Raw genomic sequence first — 24,001 nt, 5'->3', positions numbered from 1 at the left:
CCATGTCTCCTATTTGGTGTTTGAGTTTGTCTTCCTTCCCATCCCTCCTTGCCTCATTATTTGATTTGTTTGCTAGGGGTTTTTGCTTGTAATTAGGTCCTAGAGATCCTAAAGTTTGATCACCCTCCCCCCTCAATTTTAGTTTAAAGCCCTCCTATTAAGTTGAGCCAGGCGTTTTCCAAAAACATTCTTCCCAGTTTTTGTGAGGTGCAGCCCGTCCCTTGCCAAAAGTCCATGATGGAGGTAGTGCAGACCATGGTCCAGGAATCCAAAGTTCTTTTGACGACACCAACCCCTTATTCATTTCTAGAATCCATTGTTCTCTTACGGGATGTTGACCTTTCATTGGCAGTACAGATGAAAACACTACTTGTGCACCTAACTCCTTGACCTTCTTGCCTAGCTGTTCGTAATCACTTGATACTGTTTTCAGGTCCATTTTGGTGTCGATCGTACCTACATGTAGTAGTAGAAAAGGGTAGTAATCTGGGTTTTATTATTTTGGTTAGGTTCTCGGCCACATCTTTGATTCTTCCTCCAGGGAGGCAACATACCTCTCTGGATTGACTGTCGGGCCTACAGATGGCTGAGTCTGTTCCCTTGAGAATTGAATCTCCTGTTACCAACACTCGCCTTTTTTTTCCTGGGGGATTTTGGGGTACTTTTCTATCTATCACAGGAGCACTTGATGTTATTACTATTTGGGGGACCTTTGATGATGCTTCTTTTCTGGGTGTCTGCTTGTTTTCTTCCAGGGACAGTCTATGAATCGACTGCTCAGCACCAGTGGGGCTGCATCAGAGTGGGTTGGGTTGGACAGAAGATAGATTACTTCAAGGAGACTTAAAATCTCTAAAGGAGAGGATTTTTACTGGAGAGTTTAAGGCCAATATGGGAAGGGAAGAGGGAATTCTCATTCCCCCCCCCCCAAAAAAAAATAGATACATCTACCTAGCTCTGAAATGGGTGGATGATCAAAACTGTAACCTAGCCTAATAATGCTTATGTTGGTAGCCACTATATATAAGCATGCTGGCTATAAAACAGGATTTCTGAAATTGATGGATTTTGTTTTAAAAAAATCTGTTAAGAAAATCTTTTAAAACCTCTCTGGAATATACTATGATCCCTGCCATAAATCATCTTATTTTAAAGAAAGCACTGAAGAACTTAAAGAGTAAAATAGGAAAACATTGCAAGAAGGGAGGAGGAAAAAAATCCAATTTTTGTTCATTTAGTGCAGAAACGTCTCTGCAGTAAACTTAGCCCCATTTGGCCAGAAGTGCAAACATGAAAACCTCCAAAATTATTCTTAATCATTTTTAGGCAGTTCAGAAAGTTTCCCAAGTACCTTTTTTTTAAATAGGCAAAATAGCACACTTTTCATCAGAATTGTTCAAATTGCCATTATCAAGTATGATTGTTAGTGGATAGCCAATTACCACAGGGACAAAAGCAATCACTTAAGCTTGCACTCACATCCATAGAGATATAAGGACAGTTAGTTTATACTGTAATGTGGAATCTGTGTCCCTCCAAATCCTACACCTTCACAGGAAGAATAATCAGCTGCTTCTGTCAGCATGTAGTTGTTGGATGATTCCAATGATCAAGATGGTGACCCTTTACGGCTTCTAGTATTGTGCAGATAGGGAATCTCAAAATGGGATAATGAAAGACACAACAGTCTTCTGTAGCACTTGTTTCACCATATACTAAAGAAGAGCTGTTGTAAAAAACACAGGTTTGTTAGGGCTGGGTGGAGAGTTGAGAGGGGCACTAAATTGACATGTTGCGTGTTCTTCAGGATTATTCTCACCTCCTTCAGAGTTAATAGTACTACTGTAAATGGATTATGAATCACACCAGATCTTAGCTAGTCACAGAGGATATATTACCTGTTCAGGTTCTCATTTCTCTTTGGGATTTCTTATATATACCCATGAATGAATTCTGAACTTCAGGAATGAGAGATGTAACATTTAATGATAAGAGTGTCACTTTTCCAAAATAGCTTGCTTGTGAAAATGTGGCACTAAGGATAGGCAACTTCTCAAAGCTGCCGATAGTTGACCCATTAAAAAGTCACAGTGCAGTTTATTGATGAAAACAACTACTTTATATATTTAAGTAAATATAAATACTTATCGAATTCACCATAACAAGTTAAAAATTCACATTCTTTCCCACCAACGTGGGAACAATGTACCTTCCCTAGACAGACAATCTTTTCAGAATGCTGTATTTCATCTGCATCTAGGGCTAAACAATTTCTTGGGTAAGTCACAAAGCAAGTTTTTTTTTTTTTTGCACCTGATGTTTGCTTATACAAAACTCATTTTTTCACATAAAAAGAAATGTGATTATATTTAGTGGACATGCACTAGCAAGCTATATAGTTTGTACATTACACCAAAAATACTGAACAAAACTGAGTAAGCATGATACATTTTCCCCACCCCACCCCCAACCCGGCTTGGACTTATGAACTGTCATGGCACAAACTGGTAAAATAATTCAGGAACCTCTAACATTGAACGGAGTACTATAAAGCTTTTTTCTTTCTGTACAATCATCAGATCGTTCGAATTAGTAGGCATATTCTCAGCTTTCAATTGCAGTAAATTGACTTTTTGACTTTTATAGTAGATCATAATTTTTAGACCAACAACCATAAGACGTTGCTAAATATTGAAGGTAATCCCCTACAAGTCCACACTTTTCTGCACCATTCCTTTTCTTAGCGTATTCAAAACTCTCAAGAGAGTACTGGGGAACATTTCAGTGAAAGGAAGGTTTGTTTTTTTTTTACATCATCAGTCACACAGAAGGATGAGTCTCCTACTAGGTCATGGATGATAACTGATTTACAGAAATTTGGATGCTACGATAGGTAAGTATATAGTTTTGATCCAATCAAAATTAAAGATCATTACAACCCACACTACGTTTATTTTTACCACAAGTGCCTAATTGACATGGGAAAGTTTAAGAATATTGTTAAAGAAATTTGTCAATATTGCATCATTATTATTTTTAGTAATATCAGTACAAATCAGTATATTTTTCCCTTGTTTCTGGGAATGTTAATATGATTGTACCATCAGCACTTCATGAACTGTGATTAACAAAATTTGGAACTTGTCTCAGAAATGTATGCTCATTCTGTAAAGTCTTTTCCCAGAGCTAGTTCTAAGTCATTTTTTAAACCGCAATTAAGCTATGAAACGGTATTACAGTTAATGTTCTCTTAGCTATAATGTGAAGTTGGTAAGAATAATTTACCTTAAATATGATGAAAACAGGAAAAAGAGTAGCTTGCATTCCCATGGACACTGGGAATGAAGACAGTGTTGTACATGAGGTGGCTTTTTTATTCACAAAGCAGAATGACATTACAGGGCATTGCATAAGAATTCAGGTACCGCTGTGAACAATCTATCTTTTCTTCCAGCCCCAGCTATTTCTTTAGCATCTGAATTAGTTACTTACTAGCAGACCTACTCTTAATCATATATAATTAACAGAACTATAGCATCTCTTGTTCCTTTGTCAATGTACATCAAGGTGCTAGTGAGTCTGCCCATCCAAAGCCTTCTAGCATTCCATGTTCTAAAGAAATTTTGCTGCCACTAACTTCATGCGCATGAACCAAGAGCCACCAAATCAAAAGAACACATACGACAGTAACAGTGGAATGTTCTGATCATTCAGTTCTTCAGAAAGAAAAATATAAGTTAGGAATCACACAAAATACTGTCTAGAGATATTCATTGGGGAATCCAAGTCTATGTGCAGTTGTCCATGATGCAGAGAATGGTACTTCAAATTAAAGCAAAGCTATAAAAGTAAGTATTGTTCCAACTCAAAGCCTTTTTTGTAAGGCTTATTTGTGTTCCTTTGTTGGTGCATAGTAGAGCTCCATGGGCTTATTCACTTTCCAGTATTTTTCACTGACCAGCTCCAAGGAAAAAGAACCGTTTAATACCTAGAGTGGGAGCCAAAAGAAGTAACAAAGTTAAAAATAGAAAAGTGTTATTGCCATTTGAAAATGAATAACAAAGAAATAATAACTAGAAAATTACCAAACACTGACAAATCACAGTTCGTAAACAACACTCTCACTCCTGTCTATGAATAGCCTAATATAAACCGATATTTCAGTTCCAAAGGAAAAGCAGCTACAGAGCAAATGAGGGTGTTATAGTATACTTCCATACAAAGGGCTACAGGTCTTTTAAAATCTATCCTTCCCATTGCAAAATAGATATGCAAACAAATATGTACGTTTGACATTTCTGCACTCTACCATCAAGGTAAATAAAGCTAGTCTGTTCAAAGTACAGCAACATAAAAAGCCACTCCAGCTTTGCAAGCTGAAACTAAGAAATATTATATCAATTCTGATCTTTCAACACTGAACATGACAAAGAGTGAACATTTTTAGATCTTTACACATTTAGCATTTTGAAAAAAATCTACCAACATTTAAATTTTTGGGTTTAAATAACAGCAAACAAAAGCTTTTAGCTGTCTGCATTTTTGTCCAGTATCTTTCAGGCTGGTATCTTCATCAAGAAGACCTTGTCAATCACAATCAGAAAATATTTATATTTCCCCATCAAATATGTTAGCAATATCATGGGACATAACCCTGGTTGCTTGTTTAAAGCATGGAATAAAATCACTGTAACACAATTGTCTAAGTCAGTGTTTCTCAACCTTGACAATTTTAAGGCATGTGGACTTCAACTCCCAGAATTCCACGCTGTGGAATTCTGGGAGTTGAAGTCCACATGCCTTAAAATTGTCAAGGTTGAGAAACACTGGTCTAAGTAGAACATGATGACAGCAATTAATAGTATCTTGAGCTCAGGTTATCGAGGTACGACAGGCCACTTAACGTCTGAAGTTACAAGAGACCCCTCCCCCAAAAGCTACATATAACCCCATTTCAAAGATACAACGGCGGCAGTGGCCTTGTGGTCATTTGCCCTTACGACCCACCACAGGGTCACTGCAGCACCCTCTGCCTCCCCCCCCCCCCATACTACCTCATTGGAATCCTGCAGCACTTGGGCCTGATCCTACACACCCATCTTGCATTTCTCTCTCCAGATCTCATGTACAAGGAGGGCAGGCCATGTATTCCAGGACGCACAGCAGTGATCCAAATCTGACTGCCATTTTGTCCTACCCACTCATAGTCATTATAATTACAAGTGGGTGGGGACGTTATGCATATATTACTGGATCCAGCATAGATTTAATAACACCTTTTTTATTCAAACATCTAAGGTCTAAAGTGGAGGCCTAACCCCCAAACTTACTTGCCACTAACAATACACAATTCTATTCAATGAATTAAATAGCTCTTTTCAATTAGATCGAGACCAGATGGTTAAGTTTAATCTAGACCTTATATATTTAAGTTTACACTAGAAGCCTCAATTCCTTTAAGATTGATACAATGTGTATGGGAGGCTAGGTCTGATTTAGTCCTTTTTAAAGGTCACTCTTAATTTATTTTAAGTACATAGTTCGGTAATGAATAAATATATCAGCTAGATTCCGTACAATATCCTTTTTATTGTATGTTCCCACAATTTACTTCACTAAACACTAATTCTGGGGGGAAAAATAATAAAAGATGTGTGGATGTAGCAGGCCAGTCAGTAGGGAGCTGCAGACAATGAAGTATACAGACTCTTTTTTAGGCACTGTAAAAACAGCAATAAGTTCCCATTGGTTTCCAGGATATAGAAAGAAGCATGCTGTATATTTAAATCTTGTCCAAAATAAAAAGACCTTTCATCCTTCTTAAACATCATATAACAGATCAAGATTCCAGATATACGAATAGAAGTTTCCTAGCATGTTCACTTAGTATGTTTATATTCAGCATTTTCACAGGTTAGCCATGTTAGTTTTCTGCAGCAGAGTTTTATGATATCTTAAAGACTAAATCAATTTATTATAATAATCACATTAACTTTTGTACAATCCACTTCATCAAATGTGTGGAGTCCAAACATCAAGCAGCTGTCGTAGGAGGTGGAAAGAGAAGAGGGAATAGTGAGAATGGAGAGGCAAGAGAGTGACTATTAACAAAGCAGTAGCTAAATGTGACACAATCTTGCACTCATAAACCATATAAAAATAAAATACTACACTATAAGAAATCTCAGTTTATTCTGAGAGTATGAAAACCTTTGGTCAACTGGTGCAGGATAAAATGTGTCTTTAAAATTGCTTTGTTGAAGGATAACCACCTTGGACACAAGGTGACAAGAATATTTTCAGAGACTGAAATAATCCCACTGCCATTTTTAGCGTTCATGGACCAGAGAATTACATGCCTCCCCCCCAAAAAAGTTTATGTTTTGTTAATGGTCAGTCTCTTAACATTCTTCATCTCCTTTCTTCTCCCACCTGACAAGAATACACATTTTGCCCTTTTTGTCTGCTTCTGTTGAAGCAGAGCTGTTCTCTGCAAAGGCTTATAAGATAATACATGGTTGAGGCTTTAATGTACAACAAAACACTTGGTTGTTTGCATTATATTTTTTTAAAATACTCCTTTCTACATGTTCACCTTCCACAGTAGGGGATAAATAATTCTGCTAGGATTGTATAAGAAAGTGAGATGAACAGGAAAGCTCAGAAACGAATCAACAATGGTCTGAAACTAGATTTTCCTCATCTTTTTTTAAGCAACATATGCACATGTGCTTCCCCCCCCCCCAGTTCACACTGTAATGCACGCATAAATAGCTATGTTAGCACAAGTAAAATCAAACAGAAAAAAGTCCTTTTCAGAAATTTTCCACACAGAGGGTTAAGCCCGGGTATATAGATCATACCTTTTAGACACACCTGACAGCATGCCCTATTTGCTCTGCCTCTATGTTTAGCCCTGGGCATAATGACATTCTGAATAGAATTCAAATTTATTTTGAAACAATGCCTTTTCCCAACTGCATTTTTGCTCAAACAGTTACTCACGGTGAATTGGCCATTAGCTGTAGCAATATAAATTGTGTATTGCTTCTCACTGGCTGTTTCAAGATTCATCTGATTAGACTCTCCTTTGCTCCGAAGTTCTTCTAAGGCTAGCCTCACAGCTAGGTACTTAGACAAGTGATCAACAGTGGCATTGCCCGAGGTCTTAATGTACCTGTACAAAAGCAAAGAGGGTTTATGTACCTACAGGTTACAAGAAGTAAGATTAACAGATATGGAAAGGCTTACGAGTAAAACAATCCTACAGATATGTAAACGCAATCCAGTATTTTCTATTGTTTATTCTACATCAACTCATACAGGGCCTACAATATTTAACTGGATTCATCTACTACCATATTCGGTATTCCTTCTAAAATAAAAATGAATCACTGCTTACCTTGTCTGTGCACTGTCATCATTTTCCATAAGCGTAGGATGGGGTCTGAAAACTAATTCTATTTCACTTGCACCATCCAGTACTGGGTCTATGGCAACTGTTGTATTGTTATTGTCCAGTTCAAGCCCAGAATCATCAGAAGTTTTGGTTCTTTTGTTACTTGGTCCAGCCTCCTGATTACTGTGGGTTGAAGCATTACTACAATGCGAACTGTCACCATTGTCTTCTGCTCCACTGCCATTCTCTATCTGTTGCTTCTTGCCTCTCTGTAACCTAGTTAGCACAATCAAGAAATAATCCAAGTTCATTTTCAGAGTCTTTGTGTCAGCTAGCAAATTTTGTCCACCCTATGATTATTTTTTTCATTAAATAAACATATCCAACATACAACCCTCCATCACCATTATATAGCTGTAGTATTGAAACGGTAGTAGTATTAATACTAATACCAATGCATTACAATGCATTGTAATGCATTTACAATGCCTTGGTAAGGCTACACTTGGAATACTGCATCCAGTTTTGGTCACCACGATGTAAAAAAGATGTTGAGACTCTAGAAAGAGTACAGAGAAGAGCAACAAAGATGATTAGGGGATTGGAGGCTAAAACATATAAGGAATGGTTTCTGGAATTGGGTATGTCTAGTTTAACGAAGAGAAGGACAAGGGGGGACAGGATAGCAGTGTTCCAATATCTCAGGGGCTGCCACAAAGAAGAGGGAGTCAAGCTATTCTCCAAGGCGCCTGAAGGCAGGACAAGAAGCAACGGGTGGAAACTAAGCAAGGAGAGAAGCAACCTAGAACTAAGGAGAAACTTCCTGACAAAACAATTAACCAGTGGAACAACCTGCCTCCAGAAGCGGTGAATGCTCCAACACTGGAAGTTTTTAAGAAGAGACTGGACAGCCATTTGTCCAAAATGGTATAGGGTTTCCTGCCTGAGCCGGGGGGTTGGACTCGATGACCTCCAAGGTCCCTTCCAACTTTGTTATTTTATATTTATTTATTTATTTATTTATTTATTTATTTATTTATTTATTTATTTTTGTTGTTGTTGTTGTTGTTATTATGATGATGATGATGATGCCAGGAAATTCATTTTGCAAAATAATTCACATAATATTACAAATATATTTAGTATTTACAGTATTTAGTAGACATATCATTTGAAATATAGATTTTGAACAAATATTAGGATATGGTTAGCTGTAACGTTGCTGGATAAAATGAAGCATTGGAATTTAGGCTGTTGTGGTCAATTTTGCATGATCCACAGTTTTCAAATTAAAAAGAAAAAGCAGGAATTTATTTAAAAATGTAAGCTTTTCAATTACTCGTCTACTCAATCCAGTAATGTGTATTTCAAATAGAAGCAATTCTCTAACCTTCTGGTAGGCATAATTTTCTTTCTATTTTTTCTTTTTATGCTGAGGTCTGAAGATATAGATTTTCATACAAATAAGTATGCGGACAATCACCCAACTAGAGAACTCTGTTTATCCATCTTTTCACTATATATAATTTTTTTACCTGTTCAAGGCTTGTATTTTCAGACCCTCTTCAATGCTGTGGCTCAAAGCTTGCTGATTATTGTGCTTGCTGATCCTTGCTAAAACTCTCTCCTGGTGAGCCTCATATTCATCACGACTTGGATAAATTTTACTGATGAGGGCATCAAAATTTGGATCTGGTCTCAAAGATCTTTTGGAAACGAGCTTTTTACGACAAGTAGGGCATTCTTTGTTTCTGAAAATAAGAAAAAGAATTCCAAAAATATGTTCTTACCTAATTCAAAAATATTGTATACTTATTGCATTGTTGGCAAATCTTTGTGATTTCTTTCAAAATACTTAACTATTTGTCAAAAGGGGAACAGCCATTTGTTAATTTTGCACATCTCAGAATCCGAATCCTTGAAGGTTAACAAATTTGTTATACTCCATACTGACATTATAAGATTTGCACATAACTGACAAAGACATAGCAGTTAAAAAGCATAAGGCAGTATAGAATTCAATAGAATGATTTGGTCAATGCTCACTGACCCTCTTTGCTCTTAGTCCTGTACATTATTTGGTGACAACAGTACAAGGAGCCTCGTATTCTTTATGTACCCACTTTTTCATAGGCTTAAAAAAGTTAAGTCATTACTTGGAGTCAGTGTATTATGCTGGATACAAATCCTGATTTGAACTCCAAATTGAAGTCTCTGCTTGGATATAAGATGCTCTGAATGATCTTGGCTCAGGTACTACTGCAACAAACCTATCCTACAAGCCAATAAAGGAGAAAATGTTTGAGGCTCAGGGTTGAAATGAGAGCTCCTTGGTGCTCTCTGAGCTTGCAGATGTTTCAGTACCCAAACTAGGTAACATCATCAGTGCTGATGAGTTTAACTAGTTTGGGTAATGAAACATCTGCAAGAAAACAATCAAGCTCAGAGAGCACCAAGGACTCCCATCTCACAAGATTAAGTAGGATAGCAAAAATACTCAACCCATCCTAGCTGCAAATTCTTTCTATATAACCTTCTTTGGGTCTCGAATGTGGCCAGCCATATACAATAGGTGACAGGAGACAATTTCAGAGAAGAAAGAAGGCAAAAGTATTTTTTATAGTTCCTTTGTGGCAGAGCTATGATAGGCAACAAGCAGATTAGTCATCCTTCCGAGGTCGGTAAAATGAGAGTGACTCTGTAAACTGCTTAGAGAGGGCTGTAAAGCACTATGAGGCGGTATATTAGTCTAAGTGCTATTGCTATATAATCCCATATATCATTAAATGTTGGCAGCAATCTGCTTTTTTTGGCCTTTCCTACTTACACCACCTTTCTTGCTGAAATAAGAAGTACCTAGTTTTGTTATAATTACTCTTAAAATTTGCACCCCATTTCACATACTCCAGCATGGGGCAAAAACAGTGGCCTTATCAATATCTAAAACATTCATGCATCACTGGCTGTATCCTATGTGGCTTCAATTCCAAAAAACCTTTTGAATCACGGGTTTGAGCATAAATCCAAGGTACTATTCAGTTCTGTAGCAGTGGTTTTTTTTCATCAACCAACTTACCCACTTCTAAGGGCTGTGATAATGCAATCAGCACAAAATCGATGTAGACATTCCTTAGTAGTCATGGTATTTTTCAGCATATCCAAACAAATGGGACACATTAGCTCACTGTGGAGACTTCGGGGTGACACCACTATCTCCAGGCCATCTGTTATAGCTTCCTAATGATCAAAATAGCGTTTTCAAAAAATTATTTCCTTGCTCCATTGAAATTAATATTTACAAATGATACATTTTCAATACTCTTATAATTGCATTACTTTTCCTACTATCTAATTCTTCTGGTACAAATTATCTGGGATGTGGAAGATCACATTCACACTAAAACAATACAATGATACAAGCTATTAGCAAAGATAATACAAAGATGGAGAAGGAAGTAACTACAGTACCTGAGGTGTTCTTTGAAGTTCATATAAGCTGAGTTCCCATGTTTTGCTCAATGGTTGTGTGCCATTTGTCTGTACGGTCTGAGACATGGCTAAAAGAAAAACAGAATCATCATCATCATCATCATATTGTTACACTACTTTTATATATATATAATTTAAGATGGCAAACATACCCAAAATTCCCGCATCTTATTTTTCCCACAATCCTTGAGGTGAGTTGGGCTGAGAAAGAGCAGCCCAAAATCACCAGCATTTTCATAATTTTAATAAGCCCTGTAGATTGGATGGATTGGATAAGCATAAGCATAGTCTTGCTAGAGCAGGATAAGATCCATTCTAGTGCAATGTTTTGTTTCTTAGAGTGGTTAATGAAACACCTCTAGGGTGCTCTCAAGTAGGAGACGGAGAATTTACCTTTATCCCACTACCATTCACCATTCAAATTGGTATTTGGAATCAAACTGCCCCCAGCGCAGAGATAAAATTGGGTCTTCCAACTTACTAGTTTTTAACTAACTTTCCATGAATCTATCCAATCCCTTTTAAAGGCATTCAGGTTAATGGCCATCGCCATGTTTTGTGGTAATCAATTCCACAGATTAATTATACACGGTGTGAAGTCCTTTCTTTTTCTTGATCTCTTCAAGTTCAGTTAGTTTCCTTGGATGACTACTGGTCCTAAAGTTTTCAGACAGTGTGAAAAAATTTTCCCTGTCTACTTCTACTCTATATGTGATTTTATCCATTTTGATAAGGTTGTTTCTCAACTGATTTTTTTCAGCATTCTGTATGTAACAAACTACATCCCTCATACTATTCCCAGTTCCACTATGCATTTTTATTTCTCAAACTTTTAACACAGAAGCTACTTTGTGGAAGAGAATAGAATGACAGAATAACAGAATTGGAAGGGACCTTGGAGGTCTTTTAGTCCAACCCTCTGCTCAAGCAGGAAACCCTATACCATTTCAGCCAAATGGTTGTCCAATCTCCAGTTGACCCCCTCTTCTTTGTAGCAGCCTCTTAGATACTGGAACACTAATATCGTGTCACCTCTAGTCCTTCTTGTCTTTAAACTACTAAAGCCTTCTCATTCAGGAACAGCCACAATTGGCACAGCAGATGGAGATGCGCAAAAGCCCTTTTCACCATAAACCACAACTGCCTCTTCTCCGAGCAAGAAGAATTGTTGGAAAAAATTACTAAGTTTGTTTAATCATGATGTATGAAGCCATAATGATTATACTCATGTACATTGAGAGGTTGATAACCTGATATACAATTTGTCATCCAATCAAAAGCAGGATTTTTTCCTGTTTCTTGGTATACAAAGCAATAACGATCACATTAGATCTACCTGTAGAACTCTAACTAAAAGGGAAACATAGAGTGAACCTTCCTACTCTGAAATCCTTTAGAAAAACTGGCAAAGTTGTTCACTCAAATTAGGTTGCCAGAATATTTAGATGTAGGGAAATTACATAACACCATTGCTTGCTCAGAAAATTTCTAATTGGGAATTTGCATAAACTTTGTTTACACAAAAGGAAAATGATTGTGAATTCAAGGTTCTTCCCTCTAAAGAAATTTAACGAACAAAATTATCTGGATTACTGCATTCTTAGTGAGTCTAAGGCAGTGTTTCTCAACCTTGACAATTTTAAGGCATGTGGACTTCAACTCCCAGAATTCCACAGCCAGCAATGCTGGCTGTGGAATTCTGGGAGTTGAAGTCCACATGCCTTAAAATTGTCAAGGTTGAGAAACACTGGTCTAAGGGACCCCACACCTTTTAAAGATAAATTATTTGGGAGTTGATCTAATGTTTTCTTTCAGGTACAAAAACACCTGAGCAAAGAATCTCACAATCTTGTTCTTATAAATATTAGATATAAATCATTCTTTAAAAAACAAGTCCCAATTATTTTGCCCATCTTAAACAAGGAAAGTAGTAAGCTATAAATGGAACTGGGAACCCATAGGTATCCTTTTCGCATGTCTTTAACAGAAACACTCATTGCTAAATATACGTGTCATGGTTCCGACTAATGAAACACTCCAGGCATTGTTTATCCTAAAAAGTCTTTATTTTGTATAACAGAGTGTCCGCAAGGCATGGATGGATGCCAAGATCTGAATTCCTCTTCCTTGCACATAACATTCCAGCCTATTCCCCTCCCCTATTTTGCAGTCATAAATCACGTTCTCCAATAAGCCCGAAGGGCAAAGGTTCACTTCTGTTCTGTAACCAGTGCATTCCTTATCTTTCTCCTCCCCTCCCCGCATCATCTAAGTTAACTCTAAAAATACCAGACAATTCTGCATATTTTGTCAAAGCAATAATATCCAATATTAGCAGTGCTGACAATACGTTTGTAAGAATTTCTCAACAAATGCAAACAATTTTATTACAAATATTAATGACCCTTAAATTGCAAAGTTCAAAAATATTTACTTTGATTAATCTGTTAGTTTAAAAAGAGGTGGTCAACCTATACTCCAAAGCATTTGAAGACAGAACAAGAAGGAAGGGATGAAAACTAATCAGAAAGAAGCAACCTAGGAGAAATTTCCTTTCAGTTAGAACAATTAATCAGTGGAACAAACTGCCTCCAGAAGTTTTGGGTGCTCCAACACTGGAGATTTTTAAGAAGAGACTGGACAGCCATTTGTCTGAAATGGTACAGAGTTTCTTGCTTGAGCAGAGGGTTGGACTAGAAGACCACCGACATTTCTTGCAACTCTTATTCCATTATTCTATGTACAGGAGCAATGTTTGTAAAGGACATATCCACAAGATTGTAAAGGGACATCCAGGAAATCTAAGTGATTCGTCCATGCCTGGGGTCCTGTAACAAAATTGTGCTAGGATACCTTTGTTTTCTATTCATGCTCTGAAAAGCAGCAGTTCTGAAGCTATGTATGTGATCAACTTCCTTTTTATTCAGGATAGTAGGATAATTTTAGTTTGTTAAAAAAACATGTTTTTATAGTAAAAGAGCATTTTCCTCCTCCAAGAAGAACCTTCACACAAATAAAGCCTACTTATTTACTTGTATTTTTTTTTCAAACAGCTCTTCCTCCCTTGCTGTGGATACTATACATGCCTGTGTACTGTGTACAGATACTGACAGCATTGCTGCTTGCTGGTTATATGTGGGCACCTATTAAATAGAGCACTTTATTTTATGCTTTAAAAGAGGGCTAGCTTTCTAGAGTTCTTTCCCACACTCCAGGTTTGGCAACTATATACATACTCCAAACTACATCACTTCTCCCCAGAACAAGCCATAGTTGAGACAATAGGACCAGTTTGAGGGCTAATCAGAAGGAGGGCAGTGTCAAAAGAGGAAGTGGAGCCTGCTTGATTTAGTTCCATCACTAAATTGTAACTAGCTTCATATGGGGGAGACCAATACTAGTAGGGAACCCTTCCTCTTACATAAACAGAGATGGTGGTAGTGTTGAAGCTTATGGTAGTCAGCCATTTCCATTCTGTTAGCAACCCAAAAGCTGAGGGAGAATATTGGGAGATAGAGGTTGCCCCTCCTGAAATTGGGAATATGGCATGTGCGGATAATAGTGATGCCACACCACAGTATGAAAACATTTGAAGCTTGTACCTGAAGACCTATTCTATTCTATTTGCCACCAATGCAAAGCACAGCTCAGTGGAGGAAAGGACATCATGCAGTTTAACACTCCATCACTCACATCTAAATACTGATTTGGTGGAGCAACTGATCTTCCTTAAGGGGTATCTCCCCCTTTTGGACTTCCTGGTTTCCCCTTTCTCATTTTCCAAACTCTCCCCCCATGACCAGATGTGGCCAACGGTGAGTCTCTTACACAACTCTGAGCACTAACGCAACTCATATTGGTATGAATCTTTGATTTCTTTCACCCAGAAAGCTTCATATTGGAAAACATTCTTATGACTCACTTGGTTATCTCTTTCGGTACCTGAGCACTAAAGCTTACATGGACGACACTCCCTGGGTCAGGCAAAAGCAGCCACAACCGCTCGTAATTTCATTGTTAGTCAGCTGCATGACAAGAATCTCGCCAGACCGACTGCATTCCCTTGGGAACAGCAAGAGAAAGCTTCAAGGATTCTGGGGGAGGTTGAACCTGAGTTGCTTCCTGAAGAGCAGCAATTCCAAATTCAGGCCCCTCTTAACTCTTCCCTCCAGTCTACAGGAAATTCCACTCCGCCATGTAACTTCAGCCAGATGCTGCATCCACTGAACTGAAAGTACTGCTGGTTCTACTGACTGCCCAATCTGTGTAAACAGAATGCAATGATGCAATGAGGCCACATGCTCTTTCAATGCACACAGATGGAAGCATGGGAATAGTGGTCTAGCCAGCAGCAGATTGCCCAACTGGGATAGAAAAAGAAATGGAGATTATTCCCTACTCATCATGCAAAAATTCTTGTCTGAAGGGTAATTTACTGTTGGTTTTTGTAAAGATTCCTACAGTTGCTGAGATTTATCTTCAAAAGCACTCTGAAAATATCAACAGGACAAAAGAGCATGCACAGAGTGCATATGCATATGCAATCTTAGCAAATAATCTTAAATGTAACTTTCCATTTTCTCAAAAGCTCTTTTCTAATGCCTTGGCCTGGTTTGGCTAGCTCTTTTGGAATGTTGGATTCCATGTTTCCGAAAAGCAAAGAGTCACCCTGTTTGGTTGGTTTGATATCACTAATTCATTATTACTTTCTAGGCATTGCACCCTCTTGCTACCTTCCATTTGTGCAAGCTTCAGGTTGTATTTAAAAACCTATAATGGCTGGCCTCATGCAAACATGTGTTCATTGTGTGCATGGTCTTAAGTTCTATTGATGCAATCCACTGTGTATTTTGCTTAAAAGACATGTTTGAGCTTGCTGATTTGTGAGACCTGCTTCGATCAATCTGCCCCTTTAGCACTTCAAGTGTAAAAAAAAAAAAGAGTTGTTTGCTGAATATAGCACTGTACATGATTCACATTACTCCTCAGCCAAGCAGGGGTTTGTTTCCCAATATTTGGCATCTCTCCTGTGCAGCAATACTCTTCCACTTTCACTTTCACTTTCCCATCCTCTTATTCAACCAGAATTGCAATTTCTCCATTCTCTAATTTCTTCTTAGCAAAAAGAAAACTCGCAACAGCAATAGCACTTAAGACTTATATACCACTTCACAAAGCTTTACAGCCCTCTCTAAGCGGTTTAGAGTCAGTATATTGCCCCCAACAATCTGGGTCCTCATTTTACTGACCTCGGAAGGATGGAAGACTGAGTCAACCTTGAGCCGCTCAGAATCGAACTCCTGGAGTGAGCAGTGAGTTAGCCTGCAGTACTGCATTCTAACCACTGCGCCACCCAAAAAAAAGATATAATAAACCTGCACTGCAGGTACAAAAGCTTTAAATACAAGGATTAAGGGAGACAGTCCATGCTCCTGAACGGGCTTCCATTTAGAAAATATAGGAAGAGGTTTGTTTTAAAACTTATTTACAGTAACCCGTTAATGGACTAACTAGAATTAATTCAGCAATTTTTTTCAGGATGCTCTCCTGTTCTGGAGATGGTAAATGATTAAAAGGACTGTGTCTTGTGTGATGTATTAAGACCGTAGTGACATCAGTAATAAATTCTCTTCACATTCCTTTCTATTAAGAATATTTGTACCACAGGACAAACTATTGTTGTATTATAAGTTCAAGGAAGACTAGGCTTCCGTAGTTGGGTTGCAAAAATCTGGGTGCCTTCTAGATCGGGGTCCCTGGCCTCTTTGGAACCAGGCCACACAAGCGAGGAAAGCTTCATCTGCACATGTGCGGGATTTAGGTAGCACACAAAACCATCCTCCATCCCTGGAAAAATTATCTTCCACGAAACCGATCCCTGGTGCCAAAAAGGTTGGGGACCATCGTTCTAAATGACAAGAGACATATATAGAGTCTTCTGTATCTCTTTGTTGTCACCACATGGCCTTCTTGATTTCTTCATGCCAAGAGGCTTGTTCTGAGTTCCCACCGTTTCTTATGGTTGAAACTTTGAGACTGATTTGAGTTTTATTTTGACAAAACATAAAATATCCAAGTCAGTTTCAGTTTTGCATCAGCCTGATGGAATATCCAGAATGAATGTTTTGCTTCAAATTTGAAAAAGAAAAAAAAAGACATTTTCCATTTCAGGGTCACCCCAATCTATATAAATAAAAATGTAACTGTTCGTTTGTTCAAAATCTTAAATCTCCGAAAGGTCTTCACCGATTGCTTTGAAATTTTGACACAACGTTGCATTCGAATACGCGCGTGTTTTTATATACCTATATTATATAGATGTCACACCTGTGACAGGTAAAACATGCTTTTTTGAAAAACAGCGCCATCTGTTGGACGTAAAAGCAACACACACTACGATTTTACCATTCCATTTCAATGTTTTCGATTTACGATCCATTTACGATTTCCAAATTTCCAATTTTACCATTCCATTTCAATGTTTCCGATTGCATTGTTAAATTGAATTTTCATAGATTTCGATTTATTTTCATTTTGATTTAATTATTTCATGTGACATTGCGTTGGAATTGATGCACAGACAATGGAACAACAAAAAATATTGTATACCCACAAGCATTGTGAAATTAAACATATTAGAAACGTGTGCTTTCTCTTTTCTTTCTTTTCCATTTAACCAGACTGAGCCACAGCAACGCGTGGCCGGGTACAGCTAGTCTTAAATAATACGTTAACCTAAATACACATATTGGTAAATACAACACTAAGCCTAAGCAAGCCAATCCTGCCATAACATAGGTATAATACATGACTTTAGTTAACACATTTTTCCACTGTTCATTTTTAGAAGCAGATATTTTTGAATCTTTTAAATATGATGCTTTCCAGATGTGACATCTTCAACTACCAGAATTCCCTCTCAGCATAGTTACTGTTAAGAATTTTGAGTGAAACCCACATGTAAGGATGAAATTGAGGTTGGAGACTATTTTATTGTTTGGCACAAACTATTATTTTAAATATGTTACCGTTAGGCAGAAGACTGTTATTATAAACCTCATGAAGTAGGAGGGACAATATTTTAGGAATTATACTCTGTGTGCACAATTATTAGGGAAGTTGTATTTTGGAAGATTAATTTTCTTATTAAACAACTACAGAGCTCTCCGTCAATCCAAAATGTTAATAAACCCCAAACCTGAATATTTCAGAAAGTAAAGGTGAGGTTTTGGCTTTCTTAGGAAATAGTCAATTTAACCATTTAGGTTAGCCTTGCACTAGCCGAACTGTGAGCTTCATGCCGGTACTAGCCATGAGATTCTCGCCGGTGGTAGCTGAGACATGAGCCTCTGGCCAGTACTAGCTGAGTTGTGAGCTATGAACTTCTTGCCGGTGCTAGCCGAGCCGCGTGCCGCACACCAGCGCTAGCGACCCCATTTGTAGAGTGTGCATGCTCACGACTCTGTTCACGCGCATGCAGCCACATTTACGTGTGTGCATGCGTGCATAAAGGTGCCTGCCCCTCCCTTTCCCACCAGTCCCCCCAACCCAGAAAGGTTGGCGACCCCTGCTATACATACTCATTCTCCGGGTTCAATTTCAATAATAATTTATAAACTTTAGCAATAATGTGTTCATCACTACCACACAGTAGAATTTCCAATTCATTCTTCACAAAATCAAATTTATAGCTCTTTTTTCTGGTTTTTGTCTTTCAATTGTAAATATGTGAACTAATGGCAACACACATCCTTCTGACTCCAATGTCTCTTTAGATTTGAGGATAGGGTCACTATAATTGAAAAATATGGTCTGACCAATTTGGCCTCACCACCATTTCTTTTCTTAAAAAAAGCTTCCTGGGGAGACACCCAAAGAGGCATCTTCGCAGAGAACCTTACATTTATTCCAAATACTTAGGATGGCATGTCAAGCAAACTGATTATTAAAATCAACATTTACTTTAACCTTAGCATACCATGAATAGCCATCCAAATCTTAATTCATGGTTCTCTAGCTCTTATTCTGGAGAGTCATCCACTCTTTTAGTCAGACCAAACAACAGGCATCAAAATAACAATTTTAAATCCAGTAAGCCCAAGCCTCTTCTTTCCTTAGCATCTTGCAATAATTTATATCTAATTCTCGTTTTCTTCCCTTGCTGTATAAACTTCAGAGATGTCCATCTGCCATTGTTTAAATGTATATCAGTTACAAGTACTAGTAAAGTCTGAAACAGAAAAAGCATCTTTGGTAAAATATTCATCTTAATTACAGAGATTCTACCAATAATGATAGTTGCAATTTATCCCATCTTAATAAGTTATTAAATATCTTTTTTTCAAAGATGTCCAAAGTTATTTTGAAACAGTTTAGCATTTGTATTTGTCAATATAACCCCCAGGTACTTCACCTTTTTCTTCACCCTAAAACCCAACTTATTAGTCAATATTTCACAATCTTCAGAGGTCATATTCTTAACAAGCCCACTAAAACGCCAAACTCATTTAGTTTCTTCATCAAATATTCTGTATTAGTTCTCAGGTCTTGCAAAAATATAACTAAATCATTAGCAAATGCTCTCAATGTATGAACTTCCTTTTTGATATTTATACCTGTTATTTTCTCATCTTGCCTAATATCCCTATTCAGAACTTCGGACATCAATATAAACAGCAGGGGAGATAAGGGCCTTTCTTGTCTCCTACCCTTTTGAATTTCACATGATTTACTTAAATCTCCATTGATAATAATCTTTGCTTGCTGTGATGTATAAACTGTTTTGACCTCTTGAATAAATTTCTCCCCAAACTCCATATGTTCCAAAACTTTAAATATAAAAACCCAATTTAAGTTGTCAAAGGCTTTCTCTGCATCCAAAACTATTAAAGCTGCCTACTTCTCATTATGGTATTGTAGCTATTCAATAATAGTCAAAATAGTTCTCACATTGTCTCTTAACTGTCTATTTGACAAAAAAAACAGATTGAATATATGTCTGTAAAACCACCTTCAATCTTTCTGCCAACAGTGAAAAATAATCCCATGTTTCAATTTTTTTCCTAAACCAAATAAATTGGCTACAAATGTACTCACAAAACTATACTATAATATTTATAATGTAACAGACTAACATTTTGACTTATTTAATAGGACACTTTTTGTTACCAAAAGCAAATACCCAACAATTAAAGAGGCAATCCTTTGACAAATCCACATTATAACAAACTTAGAAGAAGACACAAATAAAGCATGCAAACTTCTTTCCAAATTATTCTTCTATATTATTAACAGGAATAAGCTTTTGAATCAAGAACATCCCTATCACCAATGAGAAAGGGCAAAAGATTCCTATAGCCAGAATCGTATGACGACAGCAGTGGCCAAGCATTGAAATTTGGCAAGTATGAGACAAAGGAGAAGTTTTACTTACATGTACGCAGGCTGATTTACTGAATCATAATAACGGTAGGTACCTGTTTGTAATGTAGCTTGTTTGATCCAACCGTATTACAATACGTAAACTTGGCCCCTACCTCATATTCACAGGCATGCTAACTTTGAATATGAAGGTTCAGTTCAGCCATCAACAGCAACTCTCTATGGCAGGATAAATATTAGACTTTGCTAAAAAGGAAAGGATGCTCAACGTGCGAAAAAAACATTTCAGATGTGTCAATTGCTGTATTAACCAATGTTGGAGACCAAGAGAGCAATGCTATTTTGTTCACACTCCTTTCTTTCTGCATTTTTTTCTCCTGAGAGCTCATGACATATTTTTGCTTTAACTATTTTATATGACTGATCAGAGTAAAAAGAGTATCAGAGTAAAAGGTGGAGTATTAACTGATTTACTTTGCTCCATACCTGAAATCAAAATTCTATTTTTCCCCCCATTGAGGAGACTTTCTATGCTTCACTGAACCCAGAAACTAAGCCACAAAGTAATGTGTGTACTTATGTGCCATTTCTAAAGGCATCCACAAGTTGCATTTGGTTTTGTGTATTTGAAATGGGAAACTTACATTTATACATATTAATACAATAATTCATACTTCTTTTTATGCACTTACATTAAGTCATATATGCATATGTGTATAGACAAGAACTGACTACACCTATAAAATTTTATATTTGACTTCTCTTAGTTGATTCAAAAGGGATGACCATTCATCACTTCAACTTCTGTTTCAACTTCTATTTTTTCTTTCTTTCATTCAATCATGTCCAATTCTCACAGACTTCCTAGACAAGTCCTATAGCTTTTTTGCTAGGTTTTCAGAAGTGGCTTGCCATTGCCTCTTCCTAGGGCTGACAGAAAATGACTGGCCAAAGATCATCTAGCTGCTTCATGCCCAAGATGGGACCAGCACTAACAATCTCCCAGTTTCTAACTAAAGCCTTAAATACTACATCAAATTGGCTCTTCTACTTCTATTACAGCACTTAATTTCTTTGATTGTTTCTTTGCCTATTATAAGACAGGCTAAATGAATTTTCTATTTTTTGTTTAAATAATTCTGCAGCAGATCATTTTCTTTGGAAGCAAATCAAATCATATTACAAATGTTTAGAACACTCTATATCTTGATTCCAAATCAAGACCTTCTGTATCTCTAACCTTGAACTTTAGAGGGAATTTTATCAATCCTCTGAAAAATCTACCTGCTATTTTTGCAAATATCATTTATATAAATGTAGACTCTAATTGAAACAAGCATACATAAAACTGTGATTCACATATAGGTAATATGCAGGCTCTGAAGAGCATAGATAATGTTGCAATTTTATTTATACATTAAATTCCTACAATGGTGGCAAATATCTGTAGCTCAGGTGTAGGATGAGGGTGGAGGTTCATTCTCCTAGCCTGGTAAAGAAAAGTTCGGAAACCAACCCACAAGCTCGGAGAACGAAACTCCACCCACATTAAATTCTATTTATAACATATGTAGGTAGGATAGGTAGCACTTTATTCACACACGAAAGTAAGGTTTTATAAATAAAATTTATGAAATCTTTTTTTCCCTGCAACATTGCTTTTAAGCATTGAAGCATACTGACCAATTATCAATCAAATATTATCTAAATGTTATCATTTGACCACAGATTAACCTATGACAAAGTCAACAACTATCCAATGAAACTAATACTATCATAAACATAAGCATCTTAAAATCTCATCATTTAACCACACTTTGAATTTTACCATTTTCACTGTTGGAATATTGCTGGAACGGGGCAGTGGCTCAGCGGCTGAGACGCTAGGCTTGTCAATTGGAAAGCCAGCAACCTGGGTTCGAGACCCGAGCGCCTCGTGCTATCCTCTCCCCACCTCCTGCCAACTAGCAGTTCAAAAGCATGCAAATACGAGTAGATAAATAGGTACCACTTCTGTGGGAAGGGAAACAGCGCTCTGCGATATGTCATGCTGGCCACAGGACCATGGAAACAAAGACGCAGACAGGGCTGGCTCAGTGGCCTTCAAACGGAGATGAACACTGCCTGCTATAGTTGGCAACAGCTAGCGGAGTAAAATCCACAGAGATCCCTTAACCTTTTTTCAAACGTTGGAAACTGAATGACAGAATTCCCATCTTATTTGGTTTAAACTTAAACCAGTGAGTTTTACCATTTGGAACAACAGCAAAAAGTCAAGTTCTGCCTTTAAAAAAGAAGGGATGTCATCACCAAAGCAATTGCACTCTTTTGACAAACCTAGAAACACACAACCTGTCCTACTGACAAAAAGCAGCATCTCTTGGTCAACCCGGAGAATTCTTGGAAGCTCGCAGAGTTCAAAATCCCCAAGAGGGATGCCCTTGAAAAACCAAGCGATACCTAGCAACCAAAGCTCTTTCAAAGGGACTAAGCCACTGCATCCCGTGCTACACGTTATCTATCACCCGTCAAAGTACAACTCCTTTCACCTTCCACCGACTAAAAACACCATTTCAGTTCTAAAAAGAGGGCGGCAACAAGTACCCAGCTTGCGCTTCTCAGAAAAGAGCTGGCCCTGGGCCAAAAGCGGCGAAAACACAATGCAACCCATCGCGTTGAAGGTTCGAGACCCCAAAAGCTTTCCCAGAAGGAAGCGGCTGGGCACATCTGCACCCCGGCAAGAGTCCCGCGGGCGACCGTCGCGTTTGTACCCGCTCGGCCTGGCCGGGGCCGCCCCGAGGACGGAGCGATTCCGACCCCCTTAGGCCCCGGGGAGGCGAAGGCAGCCGGAGCAAAGGCCAGCGCGGGAGACAGGATACAGGCGGCCGCTGACACCGCCACTGCCCCTCCCCGAGGGGACTGGCTCTCTCTCGTAGCCTGGAAAGGAGCGACCAGGCAAGGCGGCCTCCAACCAGACGGGGAGGGGATGCCTGGAAAGGGGGCGGGTAGAAAGGGGAGCGGGGGGGTCGTCCCATTGAGCGCCCCAATAAGGACTTCTCCGCGGGGCCGAGATTTTCAGCCCCGAAGGGGAACCAGGCGACGGAGGCCTTGTCGGTCGGGGGAGCCTCCCTTTCCCGCCGCGTTCCGCGCCGCCCAACAGCGGAGCCAGAGCCCCGCTGCCCCCGTCCCCTTCCTACTCACCGGCCCCGTTGCTGGCGAGGTCTCGCAAGCCGGCCCGCTCCCGCCGGCGCCCCTGGTTCTCCCGCCCGTCGTGGTCGTCGTCACCGCCCCCGCCGTCGGCGCCCCCGCCCCCTCCTCCTCCTCCCGCAGCCAGGGCTGAGGCGCGTGCGATCGCGGTTGCCCCAGCCCACCCCCTCCCCGCCTTCTTCCTCGCTTAGGCAACACAATATGGCGAGCAGCGGCAACCAGCGGCCGCAAAGCACGCTGGGAAAACAAGCAGGAGAGGGACGCGATACGGTGTACGGACGCGTAGCGGGCGGGGAGGGGCGTCGAAGTTCCGCGGAAGCTCCGCCTATTGGCCACGCCCCTCTCGGCTTCATTGTCCGCGGGTTCTGATGTGGGTTGTCGATTGTGTGTTGGCCGTTGTTGCTCCGCCGTTGTGTTCCCTCGCTTTAGGCACTTGGACAGTCCTTTGCCTTCCTGCTGTGGCCTGTAGGTCTCCTTCTGCTTCTTCCACAATCAGTTTCTACTTCTCTTACAGCCTCCTCAGCT

The 24,001-nt window shown here is 38.8% G+C and overlaps 1 protein-coding gene across 1 annotated transcript; it reads right to left on the bottom strand.

Moving 5' to 3' along the window:
- Positions 1-2,100: 2,100 nt before the first annotated feature.
- On the bottom strand, positions 2,101-23,491 carry RNF2 (ring finger protein 2). The gene is made up of 7 exons (XM_015824728.1): positions 23,471-23,491; positions 10,868-10,956; positions 10,476-10,636; positions 8,935-9,150; positions 7,403-7,675; positions 7,006-7,177; positions 2,101-3,988 (listed from the first exon to the last, which is right to left on the bottom strand). The coding sequence occupies exons 2-7, from the start codon at positions 10,952-10,954 to the stop codon at positions 3,887-3,889; spliced, it is 1,011 nt and encodes a 336-aa protein (XP_015680214.1). The 5' UTR covers positions 10,955-10,956; positions 23,471-23,491; the 3' UTR covers positions 2,101-3,886.
- Positions 23,492-24,001: the final 510 nt, after the last annotated feature.

This window comes from Protobothrops mucrosquamatus, unplaced genomic scaffold, assembly GCF_001527695.2.
Source record: "Protobothrops mucrosquamatus isolate PMUCROS unplaced genomic scaffold, P.Mucros_1.0 scaffold2330, whole genome shotgun sequence".
In the NCBI taxonomy this organism is placed as follows: Eukaryota; Metazoa; Chordata; class Lepidosauria; order Squamata; family Viperidae; genus Protobothrops; species Protobothrops mucrosquamatus.
The sequence above is the reverse complement of the archived record's forward strand: the minus strand, read 5'-3'. Positions and strand labels throughout refer to the sequence as shown.

What these genes read in the sequence shown, in the direction of transcription:
- RNF2 (XM_015824728.1), bottom strand. Translation starts at nt 10,954, where the DNA reads ATGTCTCAGACCGTACAGACAAATGGCACACAACCATTGAGCAAAACA. An exon ending in ATCACAGCCCTTAGAAGTGG is followed by an intron (nt 9,151 to 10,475) that starts GTAAGTTGGTTG and finishes TCTTATTTTCAG; the next exon opens with AAACAAAGAATGCCCTACTT. An exon ending in CAGCTAATGGCCAATTCACC is followed by an intron (nt 3,989 to 7,005) that starts GTGAGTAACTGT and finishes CTCCCACTCTAG; the next exon opens with GTATTAAACGGTTCTTTTTC.